We start from the raw sequence: 15,438 nt of genomic DNA on the forward strand, positions 1-15,438 counted from the left end.
AATAGAGATCGAAACAAAAGGCTGACTTCGGACAGCTGTTACGACCTCTATACAAATCGAAAAGATATGTAGTCAGTGGCCATGGCTCCGTATGTGAGTCCTCTAACAGCTGAACAATTTTCAGAACCTTCGTTTGACCGTGGCGATAGTTTAAGTGCGAGTAGGTTAGAAATTTCAGCACAACGTTACAAAGGCGTAGTGACTTTCGGAAGGCTATAAATCCTAAACCGTATATCGGATTAAGTCGAGGTCTAAATGAAAAGTCATATACTCGAAAATAAATATCTGAAAATCAGTTTTCCAGAATCCCAGGAGTCGGATCGGATCCCGAAAAGCAGCAAACAAATGTTCCGGTGAGATTCTTGGTGCTTGATGCTCATCACGGTTCTCATCCTTGATGCTTGTAAGCTTCAAGTGTACAACTCTTTGATGTTTTAGCATCACTTTGACCAAGGTTCAACCATCAATACACAACTAAGAGTGAAATCTATCATTTTACAAGTTTTGAACATCAAGTTTGCCTCTTTATTGTATAGATCCAATAAAGCTTCAACCTTTGTCCATTTTACACAAGTTTATGCATCTCCATCATATATGATGATGAAGACTTGATCTTTATCATCACAATAAACACAAAAAGGTTCCAAGTAAGTGAGATCTACAATAATAACTTAGATCTCAAGTATTAAGAAAACCCTAAGCTAGAAAGCTTGGATCTTTACAAGATTAATGAGACCATAAGCTAGAAAGCTAAGATCTTTAACAAAATAATAAAAGTAATGAGACCATAAGCTAAAAAGCTAAGATCTTTAACAAAATAATGAAATTCTAAGCTAGAAAGCTTGGATCTTTAGTGTTCTTGAAGATCCTTAAAGCAAAAGACTAGATCTTCAAGTTACATGAAGATCATAAACACAAGTTTTGATCTTTATTACAAAATAAAGAAATCATAAGCTAGATCTAACAAGTAAATGAAGATTCAAAGCTGGAAAGCTTGAATCTTTCATGTTCTTGAAGGATTCAAACCCAAGTTTGAATCTACAAGATATAACAAGATCAAAAGCTAAAAGCTAGATCCTTTAAATGATGATGATAATGTCGTGGATATGAAGGGAAGAAGAAGAGAAAGAAAAATTAAAACTTACAATTTTTAGAGTGAGAAAGACTAGAGAGAGAATTAGAGAGTAAGTGTGTGTATTTTGTGAATGAGATCAAGTGTGAAATGGGATGAATAAGCTTGGTATTTATAGAAGGTGAGGGTGTGGGGAGGTGATGGTGGCCGTGGGTTTTGGGAGGGGACAAGGGGGACACCTTTTTGCTTTTTGGTTAATGGTTGTCTAAAGTTGGTGCTTATGTTAGGATCCCATGCAAAATTAAGAATAATGGTAAGCAAAAATGCTAGTATGTTCCCTCTAATAAATGGAAATTTGTCTTATATATTATTGGGTCACTAGTCATTAATAATTTGGCTAATTAAATAGTCCACTAGCTAGTGTAGGGTGAGCTAAGGTCCAACAAGGTAGAAAGTCCAACAAGATTAACTAGTGTGCTCTAGTAAATTACTAAGCGTAATTAAGCATCCAAAAACCCAAGTAATTGTTATTATAAAATAACAATTAGTATTTCGTAGTCATAATATTCCGATTATGACCAAAGTTAAACGTGTACACAGTACGCAGTTCGTTCTAAACGTCAAGTGACACTAACGGTCATAAAGGTTTCCGGGGATCAAGTTAAGTAACTTACGTACTTAAAGGCATGTTTAAACATATAAAAGAAAGTAATCCACATGTAGTAAGATCCCAGAGTATAATATAGCTCAGTACGTAGTTTCGTGAAAGCACAGAGCACAAAGCACAAAAGCAAGTCGAAAAAGTCGGGTCGTTACATTGGGGGTATTATAAAATGCTTACAAAGATTCTTTCCTTTCGATTATTCAAAGTTATACATAAAATAATTAGTATTGAACACACAACTTTTTTAAAGGGTTGCAACATTTCGGTTAGTGATCTTTAGAGAAAGAAAAAAGAAAGGTCTCATTTCAAATAGATTTCGAAAAAGCCTTTGATTACATTAGTTGGAATTTTCTGACTAACAAAATGCAAAGCTTGGGTTTTGGTTCTAAATGAATTTATTGGATAAAAGCTTGTCTATCTTCGGCATCTATTTCGGTCTTAGTCAACGGTTCTCCTGCCAAGAATTTATGATAGAAATAGGTGGTCGTCAAGGAGACCCGATATCCCTTTCTTTATTCATTATTGCAGCTAAAGGTCTAAATATTTTAACAAAGAAAACAATCACAAAAGGTTTTATCCAAGCCAATGAGGTGGGGCATGACAACATTATGGTCTCACATTTATAGTACGCATATGATACCATATTTTTCGGGGAATGAAGTAAACGTAACACATTAAACATAGCTAAAATTTTAAAATGTTCTGAACAACTGTCAGATCTAAAGGTAAATTTTCAAAAAGCAACATATTCGGTATTGGGGTCATTAAAGAAGAAGATGAAGATTTAGCTAAATGGCATTCCATTAAAGAAGAAGATGAAGATTTGGCTAAAAGGCTAGAATGCTCACCGGCTAAAAGTCTGGCAACCTATAATAAACAAATTCACTAAAAGACTACCAGATTGGAAAGCCAAGACAATTTCTTTTGGCGGCCAATTTACCATGATGAAATTTGTCCTTAGTAGCTTACCTTATATGTCGTCCTAAAATACCATTTCACAGTTTGGTTTTTGCGAACTTTTCTTCTAAAAAACATTTTTCTATTACATATTCATATAGTAATAGTAATAGAAATACAATAACAACAAAAAAACTCAATACCACAAAAATTGGGTATGAAGAGGTAAGATGTAGACAATCTTTTTCCTACCCTAGATTAAAGAGAAATCATTTATTCACCCGGAATGAAACACTCTTAAGTATAGAGAAAGTCCTCCCTCTCAATGTTCTATTGATAGAGAGACTGCTTCCGAGTGAACCTTCGACCAACAAGTAGTAAAAAAAATAAAAAATAAAGTGTGAGACGCCGTAAAATCGACATTTACTATTGAATTCATTAATAGAGCCGTTAATAGTAGTAATAGAAATAGATTTCACAAATTGTTCATGAATTTTTCCCTTCCAAAATTTAATAACAAAACTCGTCTTTGTAGTGGCTGTTTTTTTCAAGTTCATCCCTCTTAAGTTATTTTTAACGATATGTCCGTTAACTCATGTCAAAAGACTCATATACCCTTATCCGCATCTTATTTTCCCTTATTCCTTTTAACACTTTCAAACCCTAAACAACAAACCTCCACCATCGTCATATATTTAAAATAACTATTACATGACGTTTTGACCCAAAATAGGCACAACATATGATTTTAGTGCATTGCTCCAGAAACTTTATCAAGCGCAAAATCTGGAGGTGGTGATGGAAGTATAGTAAATGCTAATAGTCCACTTATTGCTGCAGCGATTGATCCAATGACAAATGCAGGTAAATTTCCGCCCCCGAATAAAGCATCCCACGGTCCAGCTAGTACCGATACAAACATCTAAAATGTAAGATGTTAGAGATATTAGTTTCTACTATCACATTTATAATTGGTGAAAGATAAATGTTAGGATTATTGTAATCATACCTGGGGTATGACAATTGCCATGTTAAGAACACCTAGTGATAAACCTGAAACGAAAATTAAAATTATAATTAAAAATATTAAGTTAAAAAATATTTTATAGATAGACAGATAAATTTTTTGAATTTATTGCTAATTTATGAAAAATGAAATAATTGTTAAGGTTTAGCTACCTTGTCCTACTTCCGAATCATTAGAAAAACTTGAAGCCAGTGCAAAAGGAACACTGAATGTCACCTGAAAATTTTAGATTCAATGTCCTTTAGAATTTTATGTTGGACCATCATAAAATATGAAGATGGTATAGAAATAAGGGATTTGTTGAAGCCTGCCCATAACGCTACATTTAATTTATTGTATATACGTTTGTGAGCTAAGTTGAATTAATTGTAAAATTTAGATGTTTCTTTTTATTATTGACTTTCTTATTTATATTTCACATCAGTATTTATATAATTATAATTATAATTATAATTAAGTTATATATAGTATGTTTAAATGTAACTCTCGAAATTAGGTTTAGCAAATTCCTAATAATAATATCATTAGAAGTACATTAGATTTATCAAATTAAAACTTAAACTAAATTGCAACAAACATACAAGAATTGACGAAAGTTATAAAATCTATAAGATATAACATTATTATCGCAAAACATACTCTGTATCATCATCATACAAATAAATCAATATACAATAATACCTTCGTATGTAAATTTAATTATTAGTATTATTATATTATTATTATTATTATTTTTGCTATAATTATAATTAGTAAATTATTTAAATGGTGGAATCTTTCCCTCCCCTCGGGATACACTCTAGAAGATCTAATCAAGTGTTCGAATTCGTTCGGGATGGAGCCATACAAAAAGAAAGTATGGCAAGCGGTCGTTTGGGCTACATGCTATTTAATTTGGAAAAATAGAAATAGTAAAGTCTTCAAAAACGACGTTTGCGCCACATCGAAGTTAGTTAGCGACATTCAAGTGAAGTCCTACGAGTGGGTTAAAAATCGTTCAAGAAAGTCCTTCGTTCCATGGCTCCAATGGCTTGTATCCCCGACATCCTTTTGCATAGTAGACGTGAACTTAGACCCGGGTTGAATTTCATTGTTGTAATAGAAATCATGTAGTGTATTTAGGCATCTCGTGTTATATACTTGTAATTTCTCGTGTTGGTGTTGGTTGCTAATTCGGCTACCTCACATCCATGTACATTTTCTTTATTTAATATAATTTGCCTTTCAAAAAAAAAAATTTATTATTATTATTATTATTATTATTATTATTATTATTATTATTATTATTATTATTATTATTATTATTGGCAAAAAAAAAATTGCATTATAACTAGGAACCTTTCGTGAGAGATGAAATTACCATTAAAATTAAATTATATCAGTGAAAATCCAAGCTAGCCTCACAACTATAAAGCAACATGCATACAAGAACTTACGTTGACCTAACCAAAATAATTATCCTGGGGCGAGTCTAACCACAAAATTCCACGGGGCAAACTAACTAACCAACACTACAACTAACTTTGTAGTTTCTGACACTTTTTAAATAAACTATTAACACCCAAAAATATGACATTCAAGTTTAAAGCATGAAAAATATAGTGTCGAAAATTTAAATGTGAAAAACTATAGTGTCAAAGAGTTTAGACGCTATTAACTTTTTGACACTTTTAATTATCATAGAGCTTTTTTTACGCTTTTAAGTGTCAAAAAATTTGTGACACCTATAAGCAAAGTTGCAAAATTCGCTATTCGGGGATTAATCGGTCGGGACTTTGGAAAGATTAATCAGAAATTCGGAGATTAATCGGGGATTAATCGGATTGTACTATTTACATTAAAATATTAAATTTCAAAAATTATATGTGAAAATATAGAATAAAACCATAAATATAAACATAAAGTTTAACATAATTGTCTAAAAGTGTTCATTTTGTTCAAAATCTTTAAAATTCTAGTTCAACTTCATGTTAAAATGTTGACCAATTTTGACTTTGACCGACTTTGATTACCAAATTTGATTTTGACCCATCAATCGACGTTGACCAATTAATTAAACGGATTTTTAAAAATCGGAACGGACTGCCCTTAAAAATGATTAAACGGGGAGTAAACGGATTTTTTGCAACACTCTATAAGTGTTAAAACATAGCAAGTTATTTACATTTTATATTGTCAAAAATAATGTAAGCAACAAAAAAAAAATTTACACAAAAAAAAAAAAAAAAAAAAAAAAAAAAAAAAAAAAACCCTACTCGTACCATAAAACAACGTCTATAGAATCTCAAAAATAACACATAAGCAAATAACTAGAGGTCGATTACAAAGCACGCAAAATCAAACAAGCAATTAAAGGAGACCGATCTTCCCATCGCGAGAAATGTTTTTCTTTCTTTCGATCCTGGTTTGAGCAATATATATATATATATATATATATATATATATATATATATATATATATATATATATATATATATATATATATATATATATATATATATATATATATATATATTTTGTTATTATTAAATTCAAGTTGTTTATTTACTTTAAAAGCATCACAAGATATATTACAATTTACATGAGTTTTGGCATACAATTTTAGAAGGAAATGCATGTGCTTATATTTTATAGCCTACTTCTTTACTCACTCATTTTGCGTTGCTACTAAGATAATAATACAGTAATAATTAGTAAAATATTATCTTAAGATCATGGATAACCCATCATTGAGTGATGATACGTACACAACTACTTTTTACACATACATAACCAAATATGCATTAATGTGTTGTACAGTAGAACACTGTAAAGTATGTTTAATTGTGTATGTATAAAAAGTGATTGTGTACGTATCACTTCCCCATCATTTGTGACCAAAACTACGTTTATAGTTGTCAGTGTACAAGTTATAACCAAGCAGGCAAACACTACAAATTAAATAGAACACAATATATTAACGTAATCACGGTTGCAAATTGTAAATATTTATCAAAACTAATAAACACTCACCGAAAGAGGGATACCAAGACCTGCAAAAACGCTCAAAGCACCACCTATCACGGCAGCTGATGGTTTCATCGGAGTCTTGACACCATCCACCGTTTGAAACCGCCGATGATGCTCAGCATATTTAGTCACCAAAACCGTCATCGCTAACAACACCGCTAGTATAATATTAACCACACCCCATACCCGTTTAGCCCCACCAAATCCACGTGCCATTGCCTCAAGCAATAACGACGTCATTCCCAACACAACCGAGTTCAACAACAAACCCATCGCACCAGCACGAACCCCAAGGTTGTACATCTTATCACCCGGTTCACCGCCGTAAACTTCCTTCCCCATCCAATCAGTATCAAATAAGAAAAACGGAAACCACGCAATCCAATTTAGACACGTGACTAATAACAATATCCACATTGGCCTTGATAGTTGTTTAAGTGCCCCAAACATGTCCAAAAAAACAGCACAACTTCTAGTTTTCTCATTGTGTTCTTCTTTTTTGTACACGTCCTCGCTCACTGTAATCAGCGCTAGGAACGTGATAGTCATTAAAAGAGCGATGGAGATGAAAAAGCATGTTTTGAGATTCGCGCAATAGACATCGCACGCTTCGGTTTTAGTAAAAGGTAAGAACTTGTAAAGGTCTCCGTATGACCCGGCCGCGTAACCTAGAACGTTACCGACAGCCATAAAGAAGGCGAACAACGAGTTTCCGGTTCGGATTCTGGCAGAATCTGAACCGGCTAAGTCCGCGAGTAATGCGCGACATGGTCCTTGTAACATGTTATTTGCTACATCAAGGATCCAAAACCCGACAACGAAAGTGGCCACCGCACGGGGTTTGGTTTCCTTTCCGGTATTATCACCGCTCGCGACGCCAATGTCGGCCGCAAACCCGATGAGAAAAACCGCGACCGCGACAAATATAGCACCGCCAAAGATGAAAGGACGACGACGGCCAAAACGAGAAGTGCAACGGTCGCTATAATACCCAACAACGGGTTGTACGACCAAACCCGAAACGGGCCCACATAACCACACAAATGATGACCAAGCGTGTGGGATACCAAGAAGCTGAACATAGGGGGTTAACAATGATAGCTGTAGGGCCCAACCAAATTGCACACCGGCCGCTATGGCAGCCACCATAATGACCTGCCATATCGGCCGGCGCACTGATTGAGACTCTATTTGGAACGATGGAAGGGGAAACTTATCAGTTTTCATAACCATATTATCTCCACTTTCCATTGTATTATATATATATATATATTTTCTTCTGTATTTTTTTTTATTGTTGTTGTATGTCTGAAAGTATCAATACAAAACACTTATGGATCAAATAACAGTATGTGCATTTGTTCATCAAGATTTTTTAATATAATTTTTTAGAATGAAGAGTTTGAGTAATATGTAGGGATTTTGATAATTGTTAGTTAAATTAAATAGCTGCGAGTTGAAATAAAATTGATGGTTATCCGAATAAGGATAACGGGACATTCGAGCATGTAGTTAGTTGGATCGTATAATTGTTGTCTATAAGCCTACGACTCGGGTCAAGAACTGTTAAAAATAGTATTCTTTGTTTTCCACTAATACGAAGTACAAGGTAGGAGAAACATAAATACCGGTTCAACCGGGTCTCATATAGACCTGTTCAACGTTGATTCCAGCATCACAAATTCTGTTCTATTACTGAAAAGTTATAATTTGTATCAATAATCATTTCATAAAAAAATCCATAAGAAAAGACCAAATTATAATAGAATCATATTAGCTAGCTGAATAGTGGAGCAATTTATATTTATATTTATATTTATATTTATATTTATCTCTACATACTAAAACACATAGTGGCCTATTACTCACTCACTATTCATCGAAAACGACACATTTCGCGCTTTAATGACTTGTACATTACGCAGAGGGATGTTATACCCACAAGGAGTACTGCACTATTCATCTACAGTAAAAAAAAAAATTAAATTGTCCCTCTCATTCTTCCCTAAAAATTTTTACTAAAGGACTACATAAGAACGTTGAACGGTTTTTTTTTAAACTAATTTTCTTCAAAAAAACAAGACGATAAAGACTTTTTCCCTACAATTTTTCCTATACTTTCACCAACAACGACTCCATCACATTGCCTAAAAATGTCTACAAAACAGCGCGGCAACGCGCGCCCACCAAACACTAGTATATACTAATAGACAAAACACTGTTTTACTATTCACCAATAGTAATCAGGGGTATTTTCGTCATTTCACCTTTTTTTTTTGTCCCCAACGATAAAAGAAGCAACTTTCGTAAAAGAACCAACCCTTCAATGTTACCAAAAGATGTCGAAAAAAATTCTTTTTCACAAAAAAATCAACTAACTTTTTTTCCCTTCTCTCTTTTCTTTCTCAACGATAAAAGAGGCAACTTTCATAAAATGAACAATCCTTCAATACTATCAAAAGATTACAAAAAAATCAACTAACTTTTTTTTTTCTTCTCTCTTTTCTTCCTCAACGATAAAAGAGGCAACTTTCATAAAATGAACAACCCTTCAATACTTCCAAAAGATGTCGAAAAACATTCTTTTTTACAAAATAGATCAACTAACTTTTAAAATAAAATAAAAACGAACGCTAAAAGAAGCAACTTTCAAAAAAAGAACAACCCTTCAATGTTAGATGTCGAAAAAAATTCTTTTTTTCAAAATAGATCAAGACTTTTTTTAACTCGCATTCAAAACGGAACCCCCGACGCGAATCGAGGGCTACACAACTAGTTATATATATTTGCGTAAAAAATCTAGTTTTAACCAAAACTGACTAGTAACCCTTCATGTCATGAACTAATTGAATTTATAGTTGTTAATTTCTCACCCTCTAATTTACAAGATCTCTGTATACATAAAATCATATAAATCAATGTTCATATTTAAGTTTTCAAATTAATTCCTACATATCGATAGTAGCTAAAACTAATTTTTCGTGTCTGCTAATACATTTCTCTATACTTCTCCACATGAATTTGTCTTCTAGTTGATTCAAATATACATTTGTATGTATTCCACTAGACCACTACTACAATATCGACAATTCGGGACGACATTTGCGTCTCTTTTCGGACGATATGTCACCCCCTAAAGCATTTTCCAGATGATATTTCGTCCCCAAGATGTTGTCCCGGAAGCTTCGTCCCAGAATGTTTTTCCGAACAAAATTTGCTTTTTTTCCAGACGATCATGAGCCCACTTTGACTTTTTCCACCGAAATGGTGGACGACATTTCAGGACGACTCTTGAAACGACGGGTCGTCTAGAAAGAAATATATTCAAATATTATTTTTCTGGATTGTTTAATTAAAAAAGAATATAAATACCTTTGTGGACGACTTTATGGGGACAATATGTCGTCCAAAAATAAATAATTATAAAATAATATTTCATTATTAATATTCGTTTCAAATAACGAATAATATTATATTTTTGGTCACCAATTCATAAAAGGCTTGGCAAACAACAGAATTTTTGTCGTGTGGTGCCTTTTCCCGGACGACATTTGTCGTCCGGAAAGGTGTCGTGCCCAATGAACGTTTTTCTAGTAATGTTCTAATCGATCCATATATTTAAGCATCATTGCATCAACTAACTGAGTTGTAATTATGCGAATCCAACAATTTGCTTAGAATTCAAGAGACCAATCAGAGCGCGACAATCACATGTGATTGACTCCTAATTTATTTTTTTTCAAATTTTTTTTCTTTTCAATAAATATTTTTTTTCCAAAAAATATATATATATATTTTTTTTTGCTTTTCAAATTTTTTTTTTAAATTTAGCTCGATTTGGAGTTTAGGGTTTATTCCCTAAACTTTAAACCGTTTGTGTTAAATACTCAATCTGAACCCTAAATTTAAACCCTAAACCCTAATTTCTAAACCCCAATGTCTAAACCCAAATTGATAAACCCTAAACCCTAATTGCTAAACCCTAAACCTTAATTTCTAAACCTCAAATTTATAAACCCTAATTGCCAAACCATAAACCCTGTGTATAAGGTTTAGGGTTTAGGTTTTAGATTTTAGGGGTTTAAGGTTTAGGGTTTAGCGTTTAAGGGTTAGGGTTTAAGGTTCAGGGTCTTGTGTTTAGGGTTAATGGTTAAGGAAGTCAATCACATGTGAACCACGTATTGAAGTAGTTTTGACTACATGTGAAAACAAGTGATTGTCACGCTCTGATTAGTCCCTTAAATTTCGAGTAAATTGTTGAATTCAAATGAATATTTCACTACATCAACTATGTAAGTAACTTAATATAAATTACTCCCTCCATCTCGTATTAATAATCCACAGAAAAAACACACAGTTCAAAAAAATGTCATAAAAGTATTGTACTTTCTGTTTACTTTCCAGTTTTACCCTTACCTTTTCTTTCTCCTTTAATCATATCCACATACATTAAGGGCATAATAGAACTTACGCTTCTTATTCTTTCTACTTATGGAAGTGGACTATTAATTTGTGACATCTTAAAATGGAATACCAGACTATTAATATGTGAAGGAGAGAGTATTTGTGATATCCTTAGACAATTTTTTCATTATTATTAAATAATTATCACTTAATTATTATCAAATAAATATCACATAAGAGTTTTTTTATATAATAATATCACTTAATCATATATGTAATTAAAACATAACATATAATATCTACTGTATCACTTATTTATATAAATAATTAATTTATCTTTTAATTATTCAATAATGACCTCACTAATCTCATGTAGTATGACATGTAGCACGTTTATGAATTACATTATTTGATTTTTTACTGAGCTTAACGTATTTTAAAATAATAATAATTCGATTCAACTTACAAATCCACATGATCTGATTTTTTATAATTAAACCTACATAATTTGAATAATTTTTTTAGTCAATAGTGAAAAAAAAAATTGGGAATAGAAATAAATAAAAGTTTTTTTTAGAAAGAAAATAAAAAATTGTATGAAACTACAGGTTTGTAAAAATATTACTTAGTATGAAATTTGTATCGACAACTTCAAAGAATTATGTTAAGATTTTTTTTTTTTTTTTTTTTTTTTAGAACGGCTTGTTAGTGGTTAGACTCGACTCACGCGTTTCCAGGAGGAACCCCCTGGCCCATAAACCCTTCCGAAGAGCGGGCGGAATCCAGAAGTAAACCCCCTGTGTGGGATTCGAACCTGAGACCTCCCGGAGGCTCAGGCCCTAGCACCTGGTACCGTTGAAGCAAAGCTACATTGGTATTATGTTAAGATATTTAAAATGCTTTTACAAGTAATCGTCATGACAAGTAAACAGTAACCGCCATCTACCGCTCATTTGTTAAAAATTTTATACAGACAAAGCTTAAACAAGCTCGACACCAAACTTGAACATATTTTAGAGCTTTTTTAGTAAATGAGTTTGAGCCTCTAACATCGAGCTCGAAAGTTCGTGAGTCTAAACAAACTTTACATTTATATACATCTACATGGATTATTATATATTAATATTAATATAATTAAATACATATTTGTATAATCGAAATTATTCTTTATAATCTGCCAAACTAGAACTTGTATTATGGGTTGGTTTCAAACATTGTTGGGTCTGACTGTATTCACACCTCGAACTAGATTGAAGTTCCACCTCGTAATGGGCCCAATTCGACCCAGGATAAGGTCACAACTTCTACGGTGTTGGAGGAGTTAGACGATAAGTATATCGGTTTCGTTGAGCTTATGAATAAAATGACGCAAAAGGATGTATCAAATATTGTAGCTGATGGAGCCGATTGCAGGGGTTCAAAAAGAAGGGTGAATGTTAAAGCCACTTCGTGTTCTAATAGTCTTAAAGATAATGGTGGTGATCTGGACTATGGTGATGCGATTCAAAAATTGTTTATGTAAGATCACGTTGCTTATCGAGTTGGAAGATCTTCGAACGCGGATTTTGGGTCCTCTAAATTCCTAAATCTTGCGGACCGTGGGTCGAATCCTTCCTCGATCGCTACTTTGGTTGGGGATGGCTCCTCAGATGTCCTTTCTTTCAAGAATGAAAATCGTTCGGGTAAACATATTCGTCGGGAGATTAGTAATGGTAATATGAAGAAAGCCGATCCAAAGGATGGTTAGCCGTTTGTTTTGTGGTTGTTGTTATGTTGCGTGTCTTTTTATTGTTTATTGAGGTAGTTGTTTCTTCATTTAGAGGTAGTGATTGTTTCGTATTTTTTGTTCGGTTTCGATTGGTTTCCGTTTTGTGAGGCTCAATTATTGATAGTTAGTTTGTTTGTAGTTTTGTACCGTTTTCTAGGTACAAGCCTCATTGGTTATATTATTGTATCTTTGTTTGAAGACGTATTCTTTTGAAAAGTGTTTTCGTTTCGATGTGAGTTTTCGTTTTTTACGATATTAAAAAAAAAAAAAAAAAAAAAAAAAAAAAAAAAAAAAACCTTGCATTATTTTAAACGAGCCAAGCTCGAATATAATATTTTTAACTTTAAAACTACTTGAACTCGAGTAGGAGGAGTCCAACTAAAGCCTTTGAGCTAGCCTCCGTTTATTTACGTGGGAAGATAATTTTTTTTTTTTTTAAATATGATACTCCGTAGTATGTTTTATCAAATAAAAAACTGCTTAAAAAAACAGAAAATCAACAGATTAATAATCTAATTCAATAGATTAGCTAATTATTAAGTGTTTTATCCGGTTCACAGAAACTTCGAATCGATCGAATGGAATTATCTGAATTGCTAGCAATTTTTGGTCCAGGTGTCGCCGGCGCCGTATTTGGTGCCGGATGGTGGTTTTGGGTGGACGCTGTCGTTTGCAGTTCTGTTAAAGTCTCGTTTCTTCACTATCTTCCTGGTTAGGGTTTTGTTTATTGATATTATTCATTTTTTTTTAATTTGATGAAAATCAATTCATATTTTTGGGGGATTTTGTTTGTGCGTTGTAGGAATATTTGCATCATTGGCTGCTTTGATGTTTAATTGTGTTAGAAGAGAAGATATTGATTATTCTCCTTACGAAGAAGGCGAATGGAGGTTTTAATCTTATTATATTTTCTTTTTTATTATGTAAATTAGTTGATTAGTTGATTGATGATTCTGTACCATTTATGCTTATATATTTTATCTATGTGTATTATCAATCTACGATTCTTCGGTTGGCTGATTTCATTTCTCTTTTGATAATTCAAATGAGGCAATGAGCATAATTAGTTTTTGGTTTTTTGCCCTCAATTAACCTTCTAAGCAGGCATGCTACAAAGTGATTTTAAGGAGTAACTATGATAGTGCACGAATATAGGGATTGTATGTAAGTTAAGAAGTATTCGTCTTCTTTCTCATATATGACTATCGGGCTTAGGTACTTCAGAATAAGGGTTCACTTCAGTGATCATGGATATGGTTGCACAATATTCATATTTTCATTGTAGTCCGCTAAAAAACTTTCTTTTGATATACGGATATGGGACTGTAGTAAGTTGATATTGATTCTGTCATTCAGTTATATTATAGTTCGAAGCTTGTTTATAGATTAGTGAACTTTTTGTGTTGCTTTTGGCATGACATCTTCACAAGGCTATGATTACTATCTTTGTGTAATTTGTGTAAATTAGTTGTATATGTAGTTAGCATGCTCTATAAATTTGGACATCGGATTAAGACCAGGCTTAACAGTGAGTGAAAACGTATGTAACCGGTCACCTTTTGTTTACATTAACACACTTTTTCAAAGTTTATGGCCTACAATAGTAATTTTTTTGGTATATGGCCTACATCGGGACAAAAAAAATAAGTATATAGCCCTTCAGTAGCCTTAACCCTTTATTGTATGCCTATCTTACTTGATGAACTTATTTATCTAACTTTTGAGTTGCATTCTTTCTCTTAAAAAAAACTACTTGTCATAAACTTATATAACTTTTTCAACAATGCATGGCGCACATTATCTGTTTTCATGTGTATTTAATTCTAAATTGGATTTTGCTAACAGCAGCCCTTAGGGTTGTCTTTAACGTGCATAAAATAGTTGTACTTGGTGGTTATAATTGACTTTTAAAGTGACGGTTATCAATTGTACAATATATCATTGCATGATAGCTATATCCTTCTAAATAATTCATTCTTGATTTTGTGAATGCACGTCATATCTGGTTATCCCACAAAAGTATCTTATGTTTATCGTGTGTAATATTGCAGGTTGAAGCTTTGGCTTTTTCTAGCTTACGTTGTTTCCTTCGTCTCTTTAGCAGCATCAGTAGGATTGTAGATACAAGATGCACTTGTTCCTGAAGGGCCTTCGGCTTGGACAGGAACTGCTGGTGTTTTGCAGTGTGTGCTCGTGTTAATCAGGTAAGTTTGTATCTTACTTAACGACTTCGTCTAACATTTGTCACTATTTCATACTAGTAATCAACCTTACCAAAATCATCATATTAATTATCATGATTTCCCAATCTTTGATATGCATGTAGTGGGCTTGTTTATTGGACATCTCATACGGAGTAAGATTAGTAAAAGTCTTCGATTTTTAAGACTCTGTGTGTAACTTCGTCATCGGTTTTGTTAAGTTACTTATGTACATGTCTATGTTCAGATGTACGTGACAGTATGTGATTGTAGAACACAGCCTTCCAAATTAAATGTGATTGGACATAATTATTTCTGTATGATCTATTTTCACGTGTGTTATTATGATCTTTCGGTTCTTGTTCATCTATGTCCTATTTCAGGCTCTAGTGAACG

General features: G+C 32.9%; 1 protein-coding gene and 1 pseudogene across 1 annotated transcript; one reads left to right on the top strand and one right to left on the bottom strand.

Annotated features, from left to right (window-relative positions):
- Window positions 1–3,381: 3,381 nt before the first annotated feature.
- Window positions 3,382–7,920, bottom strand: LOC139889095 (sucrose transport protein-like). The gene is made up of 4 exons (XM_071872065.1): window positions 6,673–7,920; window positions 3,813–3,876; window positions 3,643–3,686; window positions 3,382–3,555 (listed from the first exon to the last, which is right to left on the bottom strand). Exons 1-4 carry the CDS (start codon window positions 7,918–7,920, stop codon window positions 3,382–3,384), a joined length of 1,530 nt encoding a protein of 509 aa, XP_071728166.1.
- Window positions 7,921–13,174: 5,254 nt separating this feature from the next.
- On the top strand, window positions 13,175–15,341 carry LOC139892225 (uncharacterized; annotated as a pseudogene).
- Window positions 15,342–15,438: the final 97 nt, after the last annotated feature.

Source organism: Rutidosis leptorrhynchoides, chromosome 2, assembly GCF_046630445.1.
Source record: "Rutidosis leptorrhynchoides isolate AG116_Rl617_1_P2 chromosome 2, CSIRO_AGI_Rlap_v1, whole genome shotgun sequence".
NCBI lineage: Eukaryota > Viridiplantae > Streptophyta > Magnoliopsida > Asterales > Asteraceae > Rutidosis > Rutidosis leptorrhynchoides.